Genomic DNA, 18641 nt, shown 5'->3' on the forward strand with positions numbered 1-18641 from the left:
TTGAAGCATATGCACGGTGGATAACGTGCAATCACGAATTCGTGAAATATAAGTGTATTTGGGTGGTCGGGCGTGGTCCAGACAGTATTTTTTCACAAAAAAAAAAAAAAAAAAAAGGCTTGGGGATGCCACACAAGCGCCAGGTCAGCAAGGACGAGTGCGTGTAGCTTCGTTGGGCTGCAAAACTCATTCGTTTTCCCCATTTTCAGAGCATTTTCAGGTACGGCGAGCCGCCACTGTCAAATGGCCCAACATGGTCGCCGCCTAACGTTTCTATTGCCGAACAAAGCGCAGACAAACCGCGTGATGGCTTGACAGCCACGTGGCATCTTCCATCACCGTTTATGGCCCACCACCGGACACGGTGTGACGCGCGTCCTGGTGTGTTCCCCACCCGACGAGCAGCTTACGATAAACGACGACGGCCAGCCAATGCCGTTGTACGGCAGTGCTCGCGTCGGCAAGTTTTGTACGTCGTAGCGACCATATTACGCACACGTCCGCTAAACCTATAGATTAGTGACCTAATGACGCTATGTTTGTAGAGTTTAGATCTTAAGCTTCAGAGATGAAATATATCTCCCCAGGAGACTAACGTCACGTGCCAAGGGCCATTTCTCCCTTTCTTTGTCATTCGAGAATGTCCTAAAGATACATACATCCTCCCTCCAATCAGCGGATATAACAAAAACTCAATTGTGCGTTTATAAATCTTACGATCCTAATTACGAAGATCAGCATCTTTGCTTCTATAAATATCAGACAAAAAATTTTTCAAAAATTATTAAAAAAATTTCCACATCATACACCCAAACTCTTCTCTCGTATCTTTCCTGTATGCTCCTCCAACTCCATCGAGCAAAATAATTTTTTTACCTACATTGGATAGTTAGATTTTGAGCAGCAACATGCAACAAAGCCTAAAATTTGTGGAAACACCTTTGCTTAAAAGAGTGATAGTTTACAATTATTTATATTCTTTTAGCTTTTACAACCGTTGAAAAAAAATCTAGGTTATTTTTGGGAGGATGGCATGTCTATCTTTGGAATTAGTGAAAGCTAATGCAGTCAAAAGATTTAGATTCATATATTCTAGCATCAACATACATGCTTTTAAACTTCTTAGATAGAAGAGAGAAAAAGATAACAACTGATACATTTATAATATTCTATCCATCATGGCGCTGGCATCCAATAACAGCTCTACACATGTCCCTGTGGATAGGTGCTTGAATGGCCAACAAATCACTATCATGTGGACTCCCACAATCGTATCAGAAGAATTTTGAAGCCTTTTGTCCGCTAAATGACAGACTGTCAGCTCCGCACCTCCACTACTCATCTCCAACAAACCAGGAGGTGCAAACGGTGATTCTCTAACTATCTAGACGCACCTCTGAGGCCCTTAGGGGGGAAGAAACGGCATGTTCTTCAGATGATAGGTACTTATCTTCATCTATAAACTTCAAGTTCTTCGAATCCTCAAGGTAAGTGAACTCTTGCGCCGTATGCCCCTTTCCCAGAGATAAAGACCATACGAACTAGATTCACCTTCCCACCAAACTCTGAGCATCTCTTGTTGCACAGGAATATCAACTAAATTAGTTGGCACTTGCCAAATCTCCACATTCTGCCTCTCCATCCATATCTTGTTCTACCTCATACTCCCTTATGATTATTATAAATCCAACTAAAAAATTTAGACTTCTTCTATTTGCTTCCGTAGGAGATTGATTTAGGCATCAAAGAATCCACCGTCAAAAATCCTCCATCCGACATGAGGATTTTCTCTGTCTTTAACGATTTTACAGAATTTGATTTGAAAGATTGATTGAGGATTAGGCACCGACTCGTGCACATTTCAAAGATCTCGACCAGCTCTTCAGAAACCATCGCTCCTCTCCTGTCCGACTCCTGTTCAGCGGCTTAGGCCAAATCACCTCTCCGGCGGCAACAATAATTATTTATATTCCTTTAGCTTTTAGTACATCTGCTAAGAAAAATCTAGGTTGTTTTTGGGAGCATGGCATGTCTTTGGGATTAGTAAAAGCTAATGCGGTCAAACGACTTGGTCTCATATTCTCTAGCATCAGCATATGTACTTCTAAACTTCTTAAACATGAAAGGGAAAAGAACCCAGTCTCCATTAAACCTTCAAAATTGTAGGCTTCTAGCCTCGGCTCTCGCCATCCTTCTTTGCCTTCGCCTTTGCTCCATTTTGAAGCTCAGGGTTCTCGGAATGAGGCTCTCCTTGGTGGCGTCCACCCTTTTGCTGCTACTACTGTCCATCACAGCTCCAGGTAACCCTAAAAGCCATATTTCATTTTTATGAATGCACGCGTGGCCTTGCTTATTGAAATTGATTGTTTAGTTTCTTTCTTCTCCTCCAGCGATCCATGTGGAAGCACAACCATATGATGCCTTCAACAAGAGAACATATGTGAGCACTAAAGCTTTCTTTAATTCTTCTCAGTGTAGAGCACCGTATTGAGTTTGTACTTGGTAATTGCTTACTTTTTTTTTTTAAAAAAAAAAGGAAAAAATATATTGAAAAGATGTTATGTTTTCGTGTTTGATAACAGAAAAAAGGGAGTAATTTGATTGAAGGTGCTGATGAGGGAGCTCTATGTGGAGAAAATGGACGCTGTCTGGGCACTATTATGGGCAGAAGGCTTTCAAGGACTATGAGGGGAGTCCGCCCCAGGTTACTAAGTTTTCATGAAGATTATGATGGACCTGGGGATCACAAGTCTAAGCACCATTAGGCAGTCCTTACTTCCTGCCCTCACATCAAACTTTTCTTTATGATTACTTCTCCCCTTTTCTCCCTCAACTTTGACAGCTAGCTTGTCCCGAATGTGCTCCATTCAAGACCAAGTGTGAGAAATTAGTAATTTTGTGAGCATCTTTGATGTAGTATATATAACTATATGGCACAACAAGAGCACTTCTATGATTTTTTTTTTTTTTTTTTTTTAAAAACTGCACATATGAAAGTCTCTCAATGCTTAAATTACTCCCATGCAAGGAGTTCTCAATGTATATCACTCTCCTAAAGCATTGTATACCTCTTGGTTGTCCGTTCATTATATGCCATCCTTGGTATGTTGACATGGGAAGGAGTAGAAAAGTTATACCGGGCAGTATGCTAACCACGTAAGTTGGTGATCTAGTTGGAAAAAAGAATACCGCAAGGCTCTACCAGTAAGTAGACCCTCCTTTCCACTCAAAAGTCTCGTGGTCATCCACACACACATTCAGAAAGAGAGAGAGGCACAGACGCAAAAGTTGACGGTGAAAAGGACACCATCAAAGAGAATTAAGTTGATGGCAGCTAAGAGGACTTGTTCGTGAAGCCGCTCACCTATTGGCACCTCTTCCTCATGGTCATGGAAGGGACGAATTATTCTCCTGAAAATTCTATAATATATTTCTGAAGTACAACTAAACCAAGAAACCCAGAGCAGTGCTGAAAGAAAGTTAAGGGGTTGGACAGCGCACAGAAAATGCTGCAGGTTTCTAGGACGAGTCCCACCAAATATTCTGTTGTTGTCATAATATTAATACCATGTCGAGCATTTAATTTAATCACCTAGCTATTTGAATAGGGCCGAGACAAGGGTGCTTCAACATTTAAGGAAAAAGGGAGGTAAAACTAAAATAAAAGAGAGGTCTATTGTGATGGATTAGGTGCATAATCGTTTTCAAGTATGGTAGAATTGAGATTTCAATCAACAGAAAGTTTACATTATGTTGTACTCCTTCCAAGCTCGTGCTCAACATCTGATTGAGATGATGTTGCCGATATCTGATCATCTTTGCTTCCATTGCTTTATATATAGAAATTAAGATGCATCAGTGAATGGACTAAGGAACAAGTTGACAAAGATCTTTGAAGCTGCAGATAAGGGGCTTTTAGCTATCTTTAATGTTTCTTATATTGTTAGTTGATTTAGATAATTACGTTAATATGCTTGGTTGGTTAGAAAAAACTAACACAGACGTTAAAAAGAAAAGAAAAGAAAAGAAAACCTGGCAAGCTTTCTGGTACAAGTAGATCTCTAAGTATCTGATTCATGTCTTCAGACGTAGGTTGTCGAAACTCATTTAACTAGCCTAACAAGAAGAAAAGGAAAGGGAAAATTTACAACGAGGGACAGTCTCCACCAAAATTTAGAATAGACTCCTGGAACAGCGGAGGCAATTGTAGTGCTGAAAGTTCATACTAAGTCTATCTCCACCGCACACTCACACAATGTTAGCATATATATACCCCAAGGATATTTGTTACAACCGGGATATCACGTCAAATCTGTAACAAACCAATTAAAAGTCAAAAATCAGTGGAGCAATATGGGGTATCATCACAAGAATCGATGAAATATACGATAATCGATCGGTGAAATGTAAGTATTCACGTTGGGTTGTTAGAAGTTTGACGTGGTATTACCGTTGCAATGAATATTTACTCTATATACCCCTGTAAGGCTGCTATACGCATATTTATCCCTCCATGCAATAAGAAAAATTTTGCAGAGATTTATATGCAAAAGCTCTGTTATGCAAAGTTAAAAGAAATTAATATAACGGGCCCTAACTAGATGTTCAATCGGTTAATGATCCTTATCTCTCAACTTTCTTCTAATGGGCCATCTCTACTCAGTGAGATCACTATTTGATCATGACTGGATCAGGACGAGATTCTGTCAGACCATATAATTTCAGATTTAATTGTTCTTTGCAAGACAGGCACATTTGGAAACTAGAAATATATTTTCAATAAAAATCCATTGTATTAGTAATTTTACAATAAAAGATCTATTATTTATTTATTTGTTTGTTTTTGTAGACTGATGTCTATACTTAAGGGTTCTCGATCATTTTATCTTCAGATCTAAGTACAAGATGGATAGCGGTAGAAACAAATATATATTGGATATTCAAAAACTATATGTATCAGTTGCTTGATAATTTTGGATAGAATATTTTAAATTGGTGTTGCCTATCTTGTACTTGGTCTGGAGCCAAAATCGTCTATCAGCCCCCTTAACTTAATGTAGTATCGCCTATTTGACTCTCCCTTATATAATTTGATGAATCATCTCTCCACAACTCCACCACAGGCATTCACCCAAGCTAATCAAGGCATGCCGAAATAAAGTAAATCTATCAACAGGATTGGTTAAGTCAAGAGATAGAATTCAATCATGCTTCAACAAAAAGACTAGTGTAATTTCTGGCAGGATGAGAAATGTATCAGGCATTATATACATGTTATATTATTCCAGTAAATTATATCAAATAATATGACCCTTTGGGCCGGTCAATGCTAACAACAATGGTTTGTGCGGCCGAAAATTCTTTGTACACCGCAGGGGGTGTAGAAAATTTGACGTGGAGTGTATCGTCTTATCTGATTGATCCATGTAGCTACAGCTTTCCAACGTACATTTAATATCTACAGATTTACTTTTTTATTTGAAATTTTGAATGATGAAAATATCCCTCCTATTTTGAAAAAATTATGACATCTTATGGCATATTATGACATGCTGCGTCAAATTATGACTTCCTACAAGTAGCATATCATAATATGAACCAAAAATTTATGATATTCCATAGCATATTATGATATCCTGCATCAAATTATGATTTTTTACATGTAGGATATCATAATATGGCTCAGGATGTCATAATATGGGAGGGACATTTTTATTTAACTACTCTTCAACGCGCATTTAATGTCTGCAGTTTTATTTTTTTCGTTTGAAAATTTTGAATGATTAAAATGCATCTGCTCTTGAAAAAAAAATTATGACATCCTGTGGCATATTATAACATCCAAGATAAGATGTCATATTATAATTTTTTTCAAAGAACATGAATATTTTTATAATTCAAAATTTTAAATAAAAATATAAAAATATAAATATTAAATATATATTAGAAAATAATAGTCATATAGATCAATCGTATCTTTTCATCGGATTTTCTATGCCACCGGTGCACAAAGAATTTCTCGTGCATGGCCTCTCTACATCCACAGACATATACGGGCGCAAGGCCCTTGATGAGCTCACATATAGATTAGCCCGTGGCAGTTTATGGGTCGGCCTGGGTGAACTAGTAGGAAATGGGCCCCCAGCTACGGGCTGGCTAAACGCTAGAAGACCCCGTCCCACAGCAACGCGGAACGAGACCTCCCGCAAAAAAACCAGCAGCCCACATTGTCGCACGTTAGCAAACAACCGTAGCGAAAAGCAACGGTGCGGTGCTTTTCCTGGCCAGAAAGAACCTGAGCGCAGAGAAGGATGGAATCCGGAGCTATAATGGCTTCCTCCACTCTTGCCGCTCCTCACCACCACCACCACCACCACCACCAAAGATGCGTACCTCATCCGGATTCCTTCTGGTTTCCCTCGCGTCCACCGCTCCTCAGTTTCCCTTCCCTCCGTGGATTCCCTCTCCGAGCCACCGCTGCTGCACTAACAGTTGAGCCGGTATGCTTCGCCTTGATCCAGATCTCAAAAGTGGAGCATTTATCTTACATCCGACTCTTTTAGATATCCAAGTACGATCATAGCGTGGCTGTTTAATTGTTGGTCTATAGCATTCAAAATTTTAGATATATTGGTAATTTGATGTTATTTCTCAATGAAATCTCGATGCTCGCTGCGGATTAGTATGGAATCATGTAGTTATCTTCTGTTTTATTGGTGCCTCGGAGCATTTGCTGCGAAATTTTATGGAATTAAATGAGTCTGAGATGGGGAGAGTGACAGCGACACTGGTTTACCATGCTTGCCGAGCAGAATTCGAAGAGATGTTTGTTTGTTTTTTCTTTTTCTTTTTTTTTTTTTTTAATTGTACGCAGCCTGAGTCCTCACGCCTATTATATGGTGGGTGGTAATGCTTGAACCAGTGGGACTAATCTGTTTGTGGTTGTTCTAACTGTTTGATAACTTGAATTATTTATTGGGTGTGTTTAGGAAGCAGGATTAGGTGAGGATCGTTGTGCGAAAAATTTGAATGCAAGTCTTTGTGGTAAATCATGTTTTGTGAGATGATGGTTTCTTTCGAGTATTGGATATTTGCAAGATTAATATCATATGTATTGTAAATAACAATAGTTTTCACCAACATAGGGTGCAGATGTTTGAATGCCTGCTTTTCTTCAAGATTCACATCATTAACAAAACCTCCAACGGTCTCTATCCATGGGCCTTCTTTTCCTTCTACCGTTATCACCATCCTGTAACCTGATTTGCACCAACTGGAACTTGACTTAGGTCTTAGGATCATGCAGGTAATAGTGTATATTGAGCATTATCATTTGTATGAGTAACTGCCTTTTGCTCCCTTTTTTTATTTAAAAAAAAAAAAAAAAAAACAATTGTTGCTATTTGTCCTTGCTAAAATGTAGAAACATGAATAGATACATGCAACACAATGAGGAAATCCGTCTGCTAGCTATCATCTATTTGTGGTTTTATGCGCAAGCTGGTACAGCCATGTCCTTATGGCTTCCTTTTTCCTGTTTGAAAACATTTATTGAATGCAAAAGTTCTCACTGCAGCGATAAGCTTCACACACATCTTTTAATTTGAAGATTATAAACCTGCATTTCATTTGAATCACTGGGATGTGGTGTAGTTGTATCACATAAACTTTAATTAGAATCACCATTCTCTTTTTTGGCTGCATGTCTTGGAGTTTTGTTATGTTCTTGCTGCTTTTGCATGGTCATGTAAAATTGTATGACCTCTTGGATTTTTCAGGATACTCAAGTAAAACAGGACTTTTTGGAAGTCAACTTGCTTGCATGTCCAATATGCTATGAACCGCTGATGAGAAAAGGACCTTCAGGGTTAAATTTGTAAGTCTTTGTGTTGTAACATTGGAAAAGTTCGCTTAAACACCTGGTTCTGGCGCTTGTTTTATCTTCTATGAGCTGCAGGCCAGCAATCTACAGGTCTGGATTCAAGTGTCTGAAATGCAACAAGTCATTCTCCAGCAAAGATGTCTACTTGGATCTGACTATTACTTCAGGAACAAAAGAGTACAATGAGCTCAAGCCTACAAGAACCGAGCTATTTAGGTATGATTCTAAATGTTTTCCTTATGTATCTCTATTAACTTAATGCTTTATCCTAGGGATTTGGGCTGGTTATTTATTTATTTGTTTGTTTGTCTGTTTGTTTTGCTCTACTGCTTTTCTATGGTCCCAAGATAGTTGGGATAAGGATAGTCGGTTTCGGTTTATGGCTGTACATACAGAATTGAAGCTCTCAATGTTATTAATGACCGTGCTTCTTCTTAATGTCCAATTATCTTTCTCAGTTTTGAGTTTTTATGTATTATGTGACTGTAAGTGATTCATATTGTGTTGAGTCTTAATTGCTGATGTCTTTTTTCAATGAATTGCTTGACTCTACATTGGAAACTAAGAAATGTATATGTGATTTTTGTCATGTATATCAGCTTATATCAAATTTAGCATTGTTTCATGACTTGTTTGTTCCACTGTTTAGCTAGCAGGTTCTTGCAGCTAGATATACTCATTAATAGACCAAGAGCTTTGTTCCTTGAGAAATATTCTTTGTTTTTTTGATGGAGTTCCTTGAGAAATATTCACCTGGAAAATTGTAAGCTGCAAGAAATATATGAATCATGTATCAGACTAACGTACCCAGATTTTGCAAACTGTAGTGATGAAGAATGAGAATAAATTACCTGGCTTTTCACAGTGTGTCTTCTTCCTTTCTGAATCCTAATTTTGCAAATCTTAGCTGTTATAGGTTTGAGATATCTGTTTTCATGCTGTAAGAAGCTCAGTCCAACCAATTTGAAGGATATGAGATCTGCTATTCTCAATAGAGAATTACATCCACATTGCCATTATTGTACATGATCCAGTAAAAAAGCAACATCATAGAGAATGAAAGCAGAGGGTGTAAACAAAAAAAAATGTGTAATCTTTGCCTATAATGATGCTAGATGCACTTCCAGAATGTTTTCAAGTCACTGGTGGTACCTCATATTTATGAGAAAGAATGCACCATATATTCTTTCCACCAAAGAAAATGATGCCTAAGCCAACTTTTGTGAATTACATGATCTTGTTTATTTTACTACAAAGATATATGGTTCTTGTTTAATTAATTCAGCACATGAATCTACAGAAGGCCACCCTTTGAGGTAGGTAATATTTGCCAACTGGCATATGCATTTATTATTGGAACAAGGCATGAGGGTTCAACTAGATTAGGTAGTAAAATTTTGCTTAATCCATGTGAAGCAATCTTGTTCAACTTGTGTGCTATTTAGGTCGATGTTGCCATTACTTGTAATTAAGAGATTGCCGATAGAGACACATAAAAGGATTAATTCTTATAAGTAAATTAAATTAAAAACATGTGTATAGTCTGGCAATGTGAAGATTGAGGAAGTGTGGAAGGCTAGGAGAGGATGCCTTTCCTCAAAAATGGAATGAAGAGATTTGTTAGATTTACTTGTGTTTGTGGTTCATTTCTCATGTAGTTTTCACATGATACTTTCTTATTCTTTGGCTATATGGTATTCTTACCATGTTGGTGGGCACACCTTATTTGCATTTATATCCATATCCTGTTTTTTTGAGTTATAATTTTCTGACTATATTCTCTCTCTCTCTCGCATATCATTTTTTGATTATTTTAGAAGTCCATTTGTCTCATTCCTCTATGAGAGAGGATGGCGTCAGAACTTCAACAGGAGTGGTTTCCCGGGTCCTGATGAAGAGGTTGTTTCCTTGCCTTTTCTGCTTCTCCATGCCTCTATTATATTTTTGTTATCATTTAAGAAATCCTTCCATTGCCATTGATTATAAATTCCACTGTATATCTTTCCTGTGCATAATTTATTTTTCATGGTGCGATATTAAAAAAAAAAAAAAACAAGTCTGAGGAAACCTTCCATTGTCATTGTTTAGATAATATTTTCTATAATTTTATGCATCTATTTTAAACTCAGACTGATTATAAGTTCCACTAGATATCTTTCCTGTGCATAATTTATTTTTCATGGTGCAACATAAAGAAAAAAACCTCAATGTCTCACAAATAGATCAGAATATCATTGTAGTGGAGAGATTTCAAATGATTGACAAATTTCAGGTCTGTAATTGACTTTGGCAGTTCAATATGGCTCAAGAGTACTTCAAGACTGTAGCAGGTGGTCTGCTTGTCGATGTGAGCTGCGGGAGCGGCTTGTTTTCAAGAAAATTTGCAAAATCTGGATCTTACTCTGCTGTTATTGCGTTGGATTTTTCTGAGAACATGCTTCACCAATGCTTTGAATTCATTAAGCAAGATGATACTCTTTCCACTATGTGAGTGTCTTCCTTATCATGGTACTTTGGTCGTACTTCAGTCTTTATAAACATCTTGTAGTCTAAAGTTCAGTTTAAGGATTGATATGAGTTTTTTTCTATGAGCTAATGTGGTGGGTGTATCAGACAGTGGTGATGCCCCTCTTTGCCTTTCAAATGAATAGTCTGTCAACCCATTGCCATGATGATGAATATATACAATTAAAATGTGTTGTATCCTTGGAGCAGGCAGGTTGATCATCATTTCACCTAAATTTCCTCCCTACTGTAATTCTTGCTTCTTACTTTTCTAAGTTCCTTCGGTAATATTTCAGTTGCACATGGACCATAAGTTACTGGTTGCAGAAGCAATGGCCTACCAAGCTATATCACATGCCTGACCCTTTCTGGAAAGAGAGATTTAAATTCTGTGTCCAGATGATGGGGCTAATGCTTTAATGTAATGAATGAAAAGACAGGAAAGTTGAAATTAGAGAGGGTGGGATAAGAAATGCCACAATCAGGAAGCAAAGGTGGTGCACAGTATACTGTTGATACTCAGTTTCTCTAGCCTTGTTCTGTTGCACATGAATGTGCTATGAGAGGGGGCTATTATTGGGCTGTCTAAATCCCTTCCTGAAGAAGGGCCATTATATTATTACTAACAATTTACTTCGCCTAATATGGTCTTTTTATTTATTTTACTTTGTTTTTTTTTTGTATAATTGAGTATACAGATTCAAACATCAGAATGTCTACTGTAGCAGAATGTCTTTAAAAAAATTACTTGAACAGGATCGGCAGATGCATGCGAAGGCAAAGGTGGTCCCTTTTGAGACATTAATGTTCACCTGGAAACTGAAAATTCGTTTATTACATGTATCATGGACCAATTAAACAGAAGAAATCCTATTTGTGGTTCCTTTTATATCTGTCTTGCTGGCATTCAACTGGCTGATTCTATTGCTTGTTTTTAGTGAATAAGTTGTGCCCTTCTAATCTTCTTCTTTTGGATGAATCCATCTGCCTGAAAGCACAGTGGCCATGTGACTTTTATTTAAAAGTTGACTAATTATGGACACCATGATAGTGGTAATTTCAACTGTATTTTAAACCTTACTTCTAGCTCCACATAGCTGAGACGTTTTATCTTTATTGTTTGAAATTTCCAGGAATCTTGCTCTTGTAAGGGCTGACATTTCCAGGCTCCCCTTTGCATCATGTTCGGTTGATGCCATTCATGCCGGTGCTGCCTTGCACTGTTGGCCCTCTCCTTCCAATGCAGTAAGTACTCAAACGTGTCTTTATGTTTATCATTTCGATTTTTCTACATATAAGGAATTTCTCAACATAAATATTGGTCATCCCACTACATGTTTATGAAAAAATCCATAATTGACTCTTAATTAAATTCTACTATAACTAGAACTTTCATAATCTAATATGTTATTGAATGATTATATTCTTTAGTACTTCCTCTTCAAAATAGGGTACCTCATCATACATATGATAAGAATGATGACAGGACTGACTATATAAGTCACAGCAACATGCTAAGATATTGACCCTAGTCTTAGATTAGAATATTACAACGGAAAGAGATGACCTTACAATCCCTTGACTCATTCAAGACCCACATGCTGGAGTTAGCAAACCATAGTACAAAGTTTCTGCTATTGGATGGTACAAATACAATCAATATATCCTTTCCTCTCAGACTATAATCAATACATTCTTTCCTCGACCAAGATTTCCAGTTGCATGACTAAGAGCATGAGCTTTAATTTTGTGATACACTTCTAATTTAATTTGGAAATAAATTCCTTTTCCTAATTTTTTTATTCTTATCATTAACAAGGGATTTTCTTATTCCACTTGAGCTTATCATCAATGTTGCATGGACACAGATACAAGAACTGGATTAGGCTAGGTATATCCAAGTGTCTGACTCTACAAGAGGAGGGGTGGGGGAGAGATACTAGGATAACATATAAATTTAGCTAAATTATATATTGATACCTTTAAATATTCTCTGTTTAAACATTTAAAAGAAAATGTTTAAAAAATTTTGTTGGTTAAGATTACTATGATTATGTTTCTCATGCAAACTTTCCAATTAACTTAAGAATATTAGCAAAATAATATTTTGCAAATTTTTAGTACCCACATCCTTAAAAATCTCAAAAAAAAAAAAAAAAAAAAAAAAACTACTCACTCATTGTTGGAAGAGTTCGACTTTCTTCAAATCTTCAAAAGTGGCTGCCAAAGAGCTTACGTGCACTCTAGGCTGGAAGCTAGTGTCCAGGTAACACTGCTTCTTATGTGCACTCTGCTTTTGTTTTGGTGCAGATTTCTTTTCTCCATAGTTTTTATTTTCGTTTTTTTGTTCATTTTGATTAGTTGTTGCAGCATAATGATTTTAATTATGTTCACCAGGTTGCTGAAATAAGTCGTGTCTTAAGAAGTGGTGGTGTCTTTGTGGCGACCACCTTTTTGTCCTCTCCTTTAAATAGTCCATTCTCTTCTGGAGCTTTGAGGCCTCTCAGACAGGTACTCAGCCACTTATTTACCGCATGTCTCATTATACTGCCACTGAGATGAAATTTTCATGATTGTTGCAGTTCTTTGGGCAAGAGAACAGCAGCTATAACTATTTTACTGAAAAAGAAATTGAAGACTTGTGCAAGTCCTGTGGTCTCATCAATTACACAAGCAAAGTACAAAGGTCCTTCATCATGTTCTCTGCACAGAAACCATGACTCGGGAGTTGAAATTGAACTTCATGAAAATTTTGGAATGATAGCAATCTCTGAAGTACTCGTATCAAGATAATATATATGATCAGAGCATGGGACTGGAAAGAAACAAATAGTTGGTGAAGTTGTTTTAGGTGGTTAATTGACAGAACCAAGAAACCCTAGTGAAAGCCATTTAGGAATACCATTTGTAACTATATACGCGCTTTTTGAACTGGTTGGTTATGACAGTGTCTATTGTTTTATTTTTAAACATCATGTTACGGGAATTGCAGTAGAGGATAATGATGGCTATCTGATGTATTACCAGTCTGTAGTCAGTTAATCACATTACCAAACTGGGAATATATCATTAATGATATTCTTAATGGCATTTGTTCTTTTTATTTGCTACTAAACTCTGGCAGCATCTATATCGCTATCAAATTTTTCTGCAATGTGGCTGCAACAGAATTGGATACTACAGGTTGAATGTGGGCTTGGCTGAATATATGGTACTACCACTTAGCAATGCTTGCATGTTACTCATTCAAGAGGGAGTGTTTGATGATTGACTAGGACCTCATTCACCAATGATGTACTTCTATTTGAATTATTTTGCATAATTTTTTCCGAAATTATGTGAATTAATTAATACTTCTGGGTTTGGGTTATCTAAACCACCAAAGATGCGCGTGAATCCCCTTTATATAAACAGTAAAACCAGACAAATAATCTGACTGTCCTTGGATGTCAGCCAGACAAAGGTTGAGTGAGAAGTCGCCATTACAATGCAAATGAAGATAGAAGCTGTTTCATAATGGACACTTGCATTCCATAGAAGAAAAAGGAGCAGGGCAACTTTGTCCTGAAGACCAAGCTGAGGTGTGTGGGACCTGATGTTAGATTCTATTATTTCTATTCCCTGCTCAAGGTCTAACTAACAACCTATCTGAATTCTCATGAAGAAAAAGGAGAAAGAAAAAAAAGGAAACTGCTGAATGTCCTATTGCTGTTGCCATTACAAATCATATTACTACAGACCAGTGCAAAACTCCACTCATTTTCTTCTCTGAAAAATTTTCTACTTCATGTATACGCCTGATATTTAACATGTAATGAGACTGGATCTGCAACAATACAAACCAACTTGTGTTACCCTTAAACGGCAGTTAGTACTCAAAAGTAATCCAATGGAAGATTCTGGTTCCAGTCAAAGTCAAAAAGGCCTTTCCCTCTGGTGAAACTAAAACCATTTTAAAATCTTCATCTAGGGAGGGTGACAAAGATTTTAAGGTTTTAATAAGAAGAGGTTAGATATAATAAAAGTATAAAAAACTGAGACAATGACGCGCACGAGTGCTTCTCCCGAGCATTCCAGCTGGTGTCGAATCATATGGTCACAGGGCATGGGACAGATCAACCCATCCCTCACTCTTCCCAGAGTTTTCAATAAGAAAACAATTAATTTTGCATTCTGATCTCGAGATAATCTGACAACGCCTTGCATATTGGCCTCCATTATGTAAGTCATAATTGTCATAGAATACTCTGCATTCGATGCATAAAGACTTCCACTTGGAATGGCTATTCTTTTCCCTCGTAAATTAATTAATATTTTGAATAAGCCAGACAAAATGAAACATTATTACATTTAATACATATTGGTTGCATTGGGGGCTGGGTATTTTATATGAAGCAGGCTCTTCGGTAAGAGATTTTCTTAATAGAAAAGCTTCTTGGAATAGGAGCTTCTTCATAAAGGAACCAAAGTAAATGTTGAAGGTGGGCTTGTGAACTTTTGTTGAGCAAATGGAAGGAAAAAGGTCTTTCAAAGTTGGCTGCAAGAAGGATCTCAGATTCATGAGAAGTTCCATTAAAGCTGAAGGAAAGGATCCTTGCTTAAGTTGATTGAGGTAATTCGACAAGCTGAGATTTTCCTAGTGAAATGATGCATGGCAAACGATCTCACCTTATTATGAGGATTCTATTTGTGGGACCGTAGGGAACATGCCATTAAAAAATGACTGATATAAGTGCTAATAGATAAATTGAAAAGGTATATGATAAGATGCTTTGCAGCATTGCACCTATGATAAATATGTTAGATCTTTAAGCAAAGTGCAATGAAATGTTAATCCTTAATTGCCCAAATTCAGATGAGTGTACTTATAGTTTCTTCAAATATCAAAAGCATCGAAATCTTATCCTGATGATCAGTATTTTGTGGATCTCTTCATTTTATCAGAAACTTGATCTTAAATTATCTTCATCATAAAATTTCAACAAACTCGGTGGAATTTAAATTTGAATTCTTTTTGTCAAGAATTCAGTTAACCTTATAATGAATAACTTTGATTTAGTAATTTATATATGATTGAGCAACTATTGATTGTAGTAGCCTAGGGAAGGTATTGCTTCTATAACATCCCTCCATAAGCGTTCCATATTTGCTCATCAATTGCGAAGGATATCCGTGCTTATAGTTGACAGAAAGAAAGGAGTCGAGACTCTAGAGGTTTTAATAATTCATCCCTTGAGTTCTAAAAGTACGCATTGGAGGCTCTGATCAAGGAGATCGGTGTTGCATAAAAGAAGAAAGAGTCTTCATTTATATTACACCATGAAGCACTTGGTTTGCCTCACCTGTATATATTTCAAAATTTAGCATTTCTAGACCTTTTGATTCCACGGCTTCAAACCTTTGTATCCCAACATAATGTAACATCATAGGCATAATCAATCTATATGATGCACCCACATTTTCGTAACGCTTAAAATATTTAAGGACAAGGATTCAATGTAAAATTTTATGGCAGTAAAATGGCTATGTAATTTTCAGTTCTTTTTATATAAGTATACCCCATGCTCAAGAGCTTGCAGAGGGTTCTCAAGAGCTTGCAGAGGGTTCTATTGAAACCACATATTTTATAAATAAGTGCAAAATTGCTGGAAATGTACAAGAGACAGCTTAATTAATAAGAGCACCATTTCATGACTAAGTAGAACAATTGATTTAAAATAGCCTTTGGCAAATTTACATTGAAAGCTTGGAATAGGACTCATATGAGGCGATTAATACCAGAAGAAGAAGAAGAAGAAGAAAGGAAGAAAAAAGAAAAGGAAAAACTGCTTAGTTTAATAGGAAGAGAGAAAGGAGCAGTCAAGAGTATCAGCTCTTAGCACAGAGGGGATCTGTGTGGAATGCCTTTTCTTCTGCTCATGTTCGTGGACATGTCCTCATCAGAAACTCTGCTTGCTGACCTTGCACAAGCATAGAGCCCACTTCTCTTCTTGCGGACAAACTCAGTGCATGGCGCATTCAAATTTTCCGAGTCTGATGAGCCCATGGGTTCCTCACCTTCCATGACGGTGGAGTGGGTGGTCTCATTGGCCTCATCATCGGCATCATGGGGGATGAAGAAGTCTGGACTCAGTTGAAGTGTCTCACATGTCCTCAAGTATGGGGAAAGATCCTTTTTTTGCCTTAATATGTAGTCCACCTACAGAGAAGTAAATTTAAATCACTCAAATTGGCAGTCTTGATCTAGATCATATTATTGAGCTCTGATTACATGCCATAAAAGTTCTAGACCGATAAAGGTAAAGTTGAAACTTTGTGTTTTAGCTTTTGAGTTGCATTCATGTTGGCTTTTGGTTTGCGCCTTGAAGATTGCTGTTTCTTGTGTCAAATCCCATTATCTAACCATCGAGAAACAAAAGCTGTTCTCAAAGGACTGTTTGTTGATTGCATGAATTCAACTCAGTTGGCTTCCCTTCCATGAATCATTATCCTTTGTATAGTGACTTACCCAAGTTGCTTGAGCCAGAAACTTGGCACCAATTCATTGGGTGTTATTGTCTTGTTGAGAGGTCATCATGTCCACTTCTTTGATCTAAAATTTTCTGCTCATAATTAAATTTGTTCACCATCAAAGCTACCATAGAATTGGTGTTCATTACATACGAGGGGTTGATGAATATATATCCTGTACTGTACGTATATTTCTCCGTTAATAAATTTGAATTTCCCACTTCAAAAAAAGAAAAAAAAGAAAAAAAGAATATATATCCTGTACTTCAATTCGAGTAAGCCTTGTTAAATTAACATTAGGAAAAAATTAAGATATAGAAAGCTAAAGTTTTGCTGGAGATATCATGGAGAATACTGACTGAACAAGCAAGTAACATGCAATATGGAATTTGTTGATTACCTTGCAGCCCAGAGAACAATGGATATAAGGCTCTTGAAGGCTCCTGTCACAGGAGGTACAGATGTTTCCTGATCCCTTAAACTGCCTGCTCTGAGGCCTCTTCTTAAGGAACACTACCTTGGAGCTATTAATAGTATATGACTACAAAAGAGGTGAAACCATAAGAGATTTCGAGCCTATCAAGCAAAGAGAACTCTCTATCATCATATGATCCTAATTAGTTAACCAACCTGCACATTAGAACTGTCTATAAGCTTCTCGATGTCCTCCAGTCTCACCACATCATGGTAAACATAACGCCGGACCTGCACCAACCTATGGAAGCGGTGCGATGGCACGCAATGGGGGCAGATACTAGTGCAGCAATCCAAACAACAAATGTTCTTCTCGTTCTTCTTCGCGTTCTCGTGAAGAGAACAAGCCACGAAGAACTTCTGCGTGTCGAGAGCCTCCAACCATGCTGGCTTCCACAGTCCCTATCAAAAGCAAGAGAAAGAAAGGCTCGTAAGCAAGGTAAAACAAATTTTTGGAGTTGAGAGGATAAGAGAGACACCCACCACCATGTTCAGATCGACCAGCATAAACTGTGATACAACGAGAGAAGGAATATGGAAAGCTAGATGAGAGAATGAGTGAAAGGGAGAGGGAGAAGAGTTTGGAGATGGATAGTATTTAGGGAGGATCTGGAGGAGGAGGGTGGGTATATATTTATTTCATGGAGAGCTACGTTTGAGGGGAGGGCTCGGGGTGAGGGGAGGCATAAAGAAAAAGAAAGAGGTGAGGGGAACGTGGGTGCTGTTTTTGGTGTTTCCCATCCCACTCCCTTCCTTTAACCAAGCCCAAATTTTGCCGGGCTCGAAAACACCACCGTTCTAGATTAACTCAAGGGGAGGGGCTGAGACCGAGGAGTTCTGGTTCCTTCTTTGTAGCCATATGTGGGGGGTGGGGTAAAGAGCATGGTTCTTGACACTGCCTTGGGCTTTGACTTGGCCGTACCCAACACCTTGAGCCATACGTACCCTTTGTGATTTGTTTTACTGAAAAAGATCTAAAAGTCTACAATGCACACTAATCAAAACAAGCAATTAATTAAAACTACTACGACATAGACACACTAGAAACAATACCCTTCATGAAACTAGGTCTCATTATCTTCTCTTTGCCACCACTCGAAACTAGGTCACAATCCAACTCCTCTAGGCCTGTATATATGGTGAGCACCAGAACATTGAATCCTATTGTTATTCATAGACTGATTGAGTGAAACGCTTGTTTTTGTATGGTCTTGCAATTTGCAAACAAACCACCATATATGTGCCCTTCTTGGGTCCGGGAGGTGAGGGC

General features: G+C 37.6%; 3 protein-coding genes across 4 annotated transcripts; 2 read left to right on the forward strand and 1 right to left on the reverse strand.

The window, feature by feature from the left end:
• The first annotated feature begins 1347 nt into the window (after positions 1–1347).
• On the forward strand, positions 1348–3032 carry LOC105050095 (uncharacterized). The gene is made up of 3 exons (XM_010929964.4): positions 1348–2300; positions 2391–2440; positions 2583–3032. The coding sequence occupies exons 1-3, from the start codon at positions 2054–2056 to the stop codon at positions 2763–2765; spliced, it is 480 nt and encodes a 159-aa protein (XP_010928266.1). The 5' UTR covers positions 1348–2053; the 3' UTR covers positions 2766–3032.
• A 3172-nt stretch (positions 3033–6204) lies between these two features.
• LOC105050096 (uncharacterized methyltransferase At2g41040, chloroplastic) lies at positions 6205–13371 on the forward strand. Of its 2 annotated transcripts, none has more exons than XM_010929965.4 (8): positions 6205–6500; positions 7779–7876; positions 7958–8098; positions 9700–9781; positions 10176–10369; positions 11521–11632; positions 12785–12898; positions 12970–13371. In XM_010929965.4, exons 1-8 carry the CDS (start codon positions 6312–6314, stop codon positions 13105–13107), a joined length of 1068 nt encoding a protein of 355 aa, XP_010928267.1. In that variant the 5' UTR covers positions 6205–6311; the 3' UTR covers positions 13108–13371. The 2 variants fall into 2 exon arrangements, with proteins under 2 accessions (XP_010928267.1, XP_073117969.1); XM_073261868.1 differs by having other exon boundaries at positions 6439–6571.
• Positions 13372–16073: 2702 nt separating this feature from the next.
• Positions 16074–18121, reverse strand: LOC105050264 (protein RGF1 INDUCIBLE TRANSCRIPTION FACTOR 1). The gene is made up of 4 exons (XM_019852285.3): positions 17855–18121; positions 17528–17773; positions 17298–17438; positions 16074–16586 (listed from the first exon to the last, which is right to left on the reverse strand). The coding sequence occupies exons 1-4, from the start codon at positions 17876–17878 to the stop codon at positions 16263–16265; spliced, it is 735 nt and encodes a 244-aa protein (XP_019707844.1). The 5' UTR covers positions 17879–18121; the 3' UTR covers positions 16074–16262.
• Between the last annotated feature and the right edge of the window lie 520 nt (positions 18122–18641).

Source organism: Elaeis guineensis, chromosome 8 (genome assembly GCF_000442705.2).
Source record: "Elaeis guineensis isolate ETL-2024a chromosome 8, EG11, whole genome shotgun sequence".
In the NCBI taxonomy this organism is placed as follows: Eukaryota; Viridiplantae; Streptophyta; class Magnoliopsida; order Arecales; family Arecaceae; genus Elaeis; species Elaeis guineensis.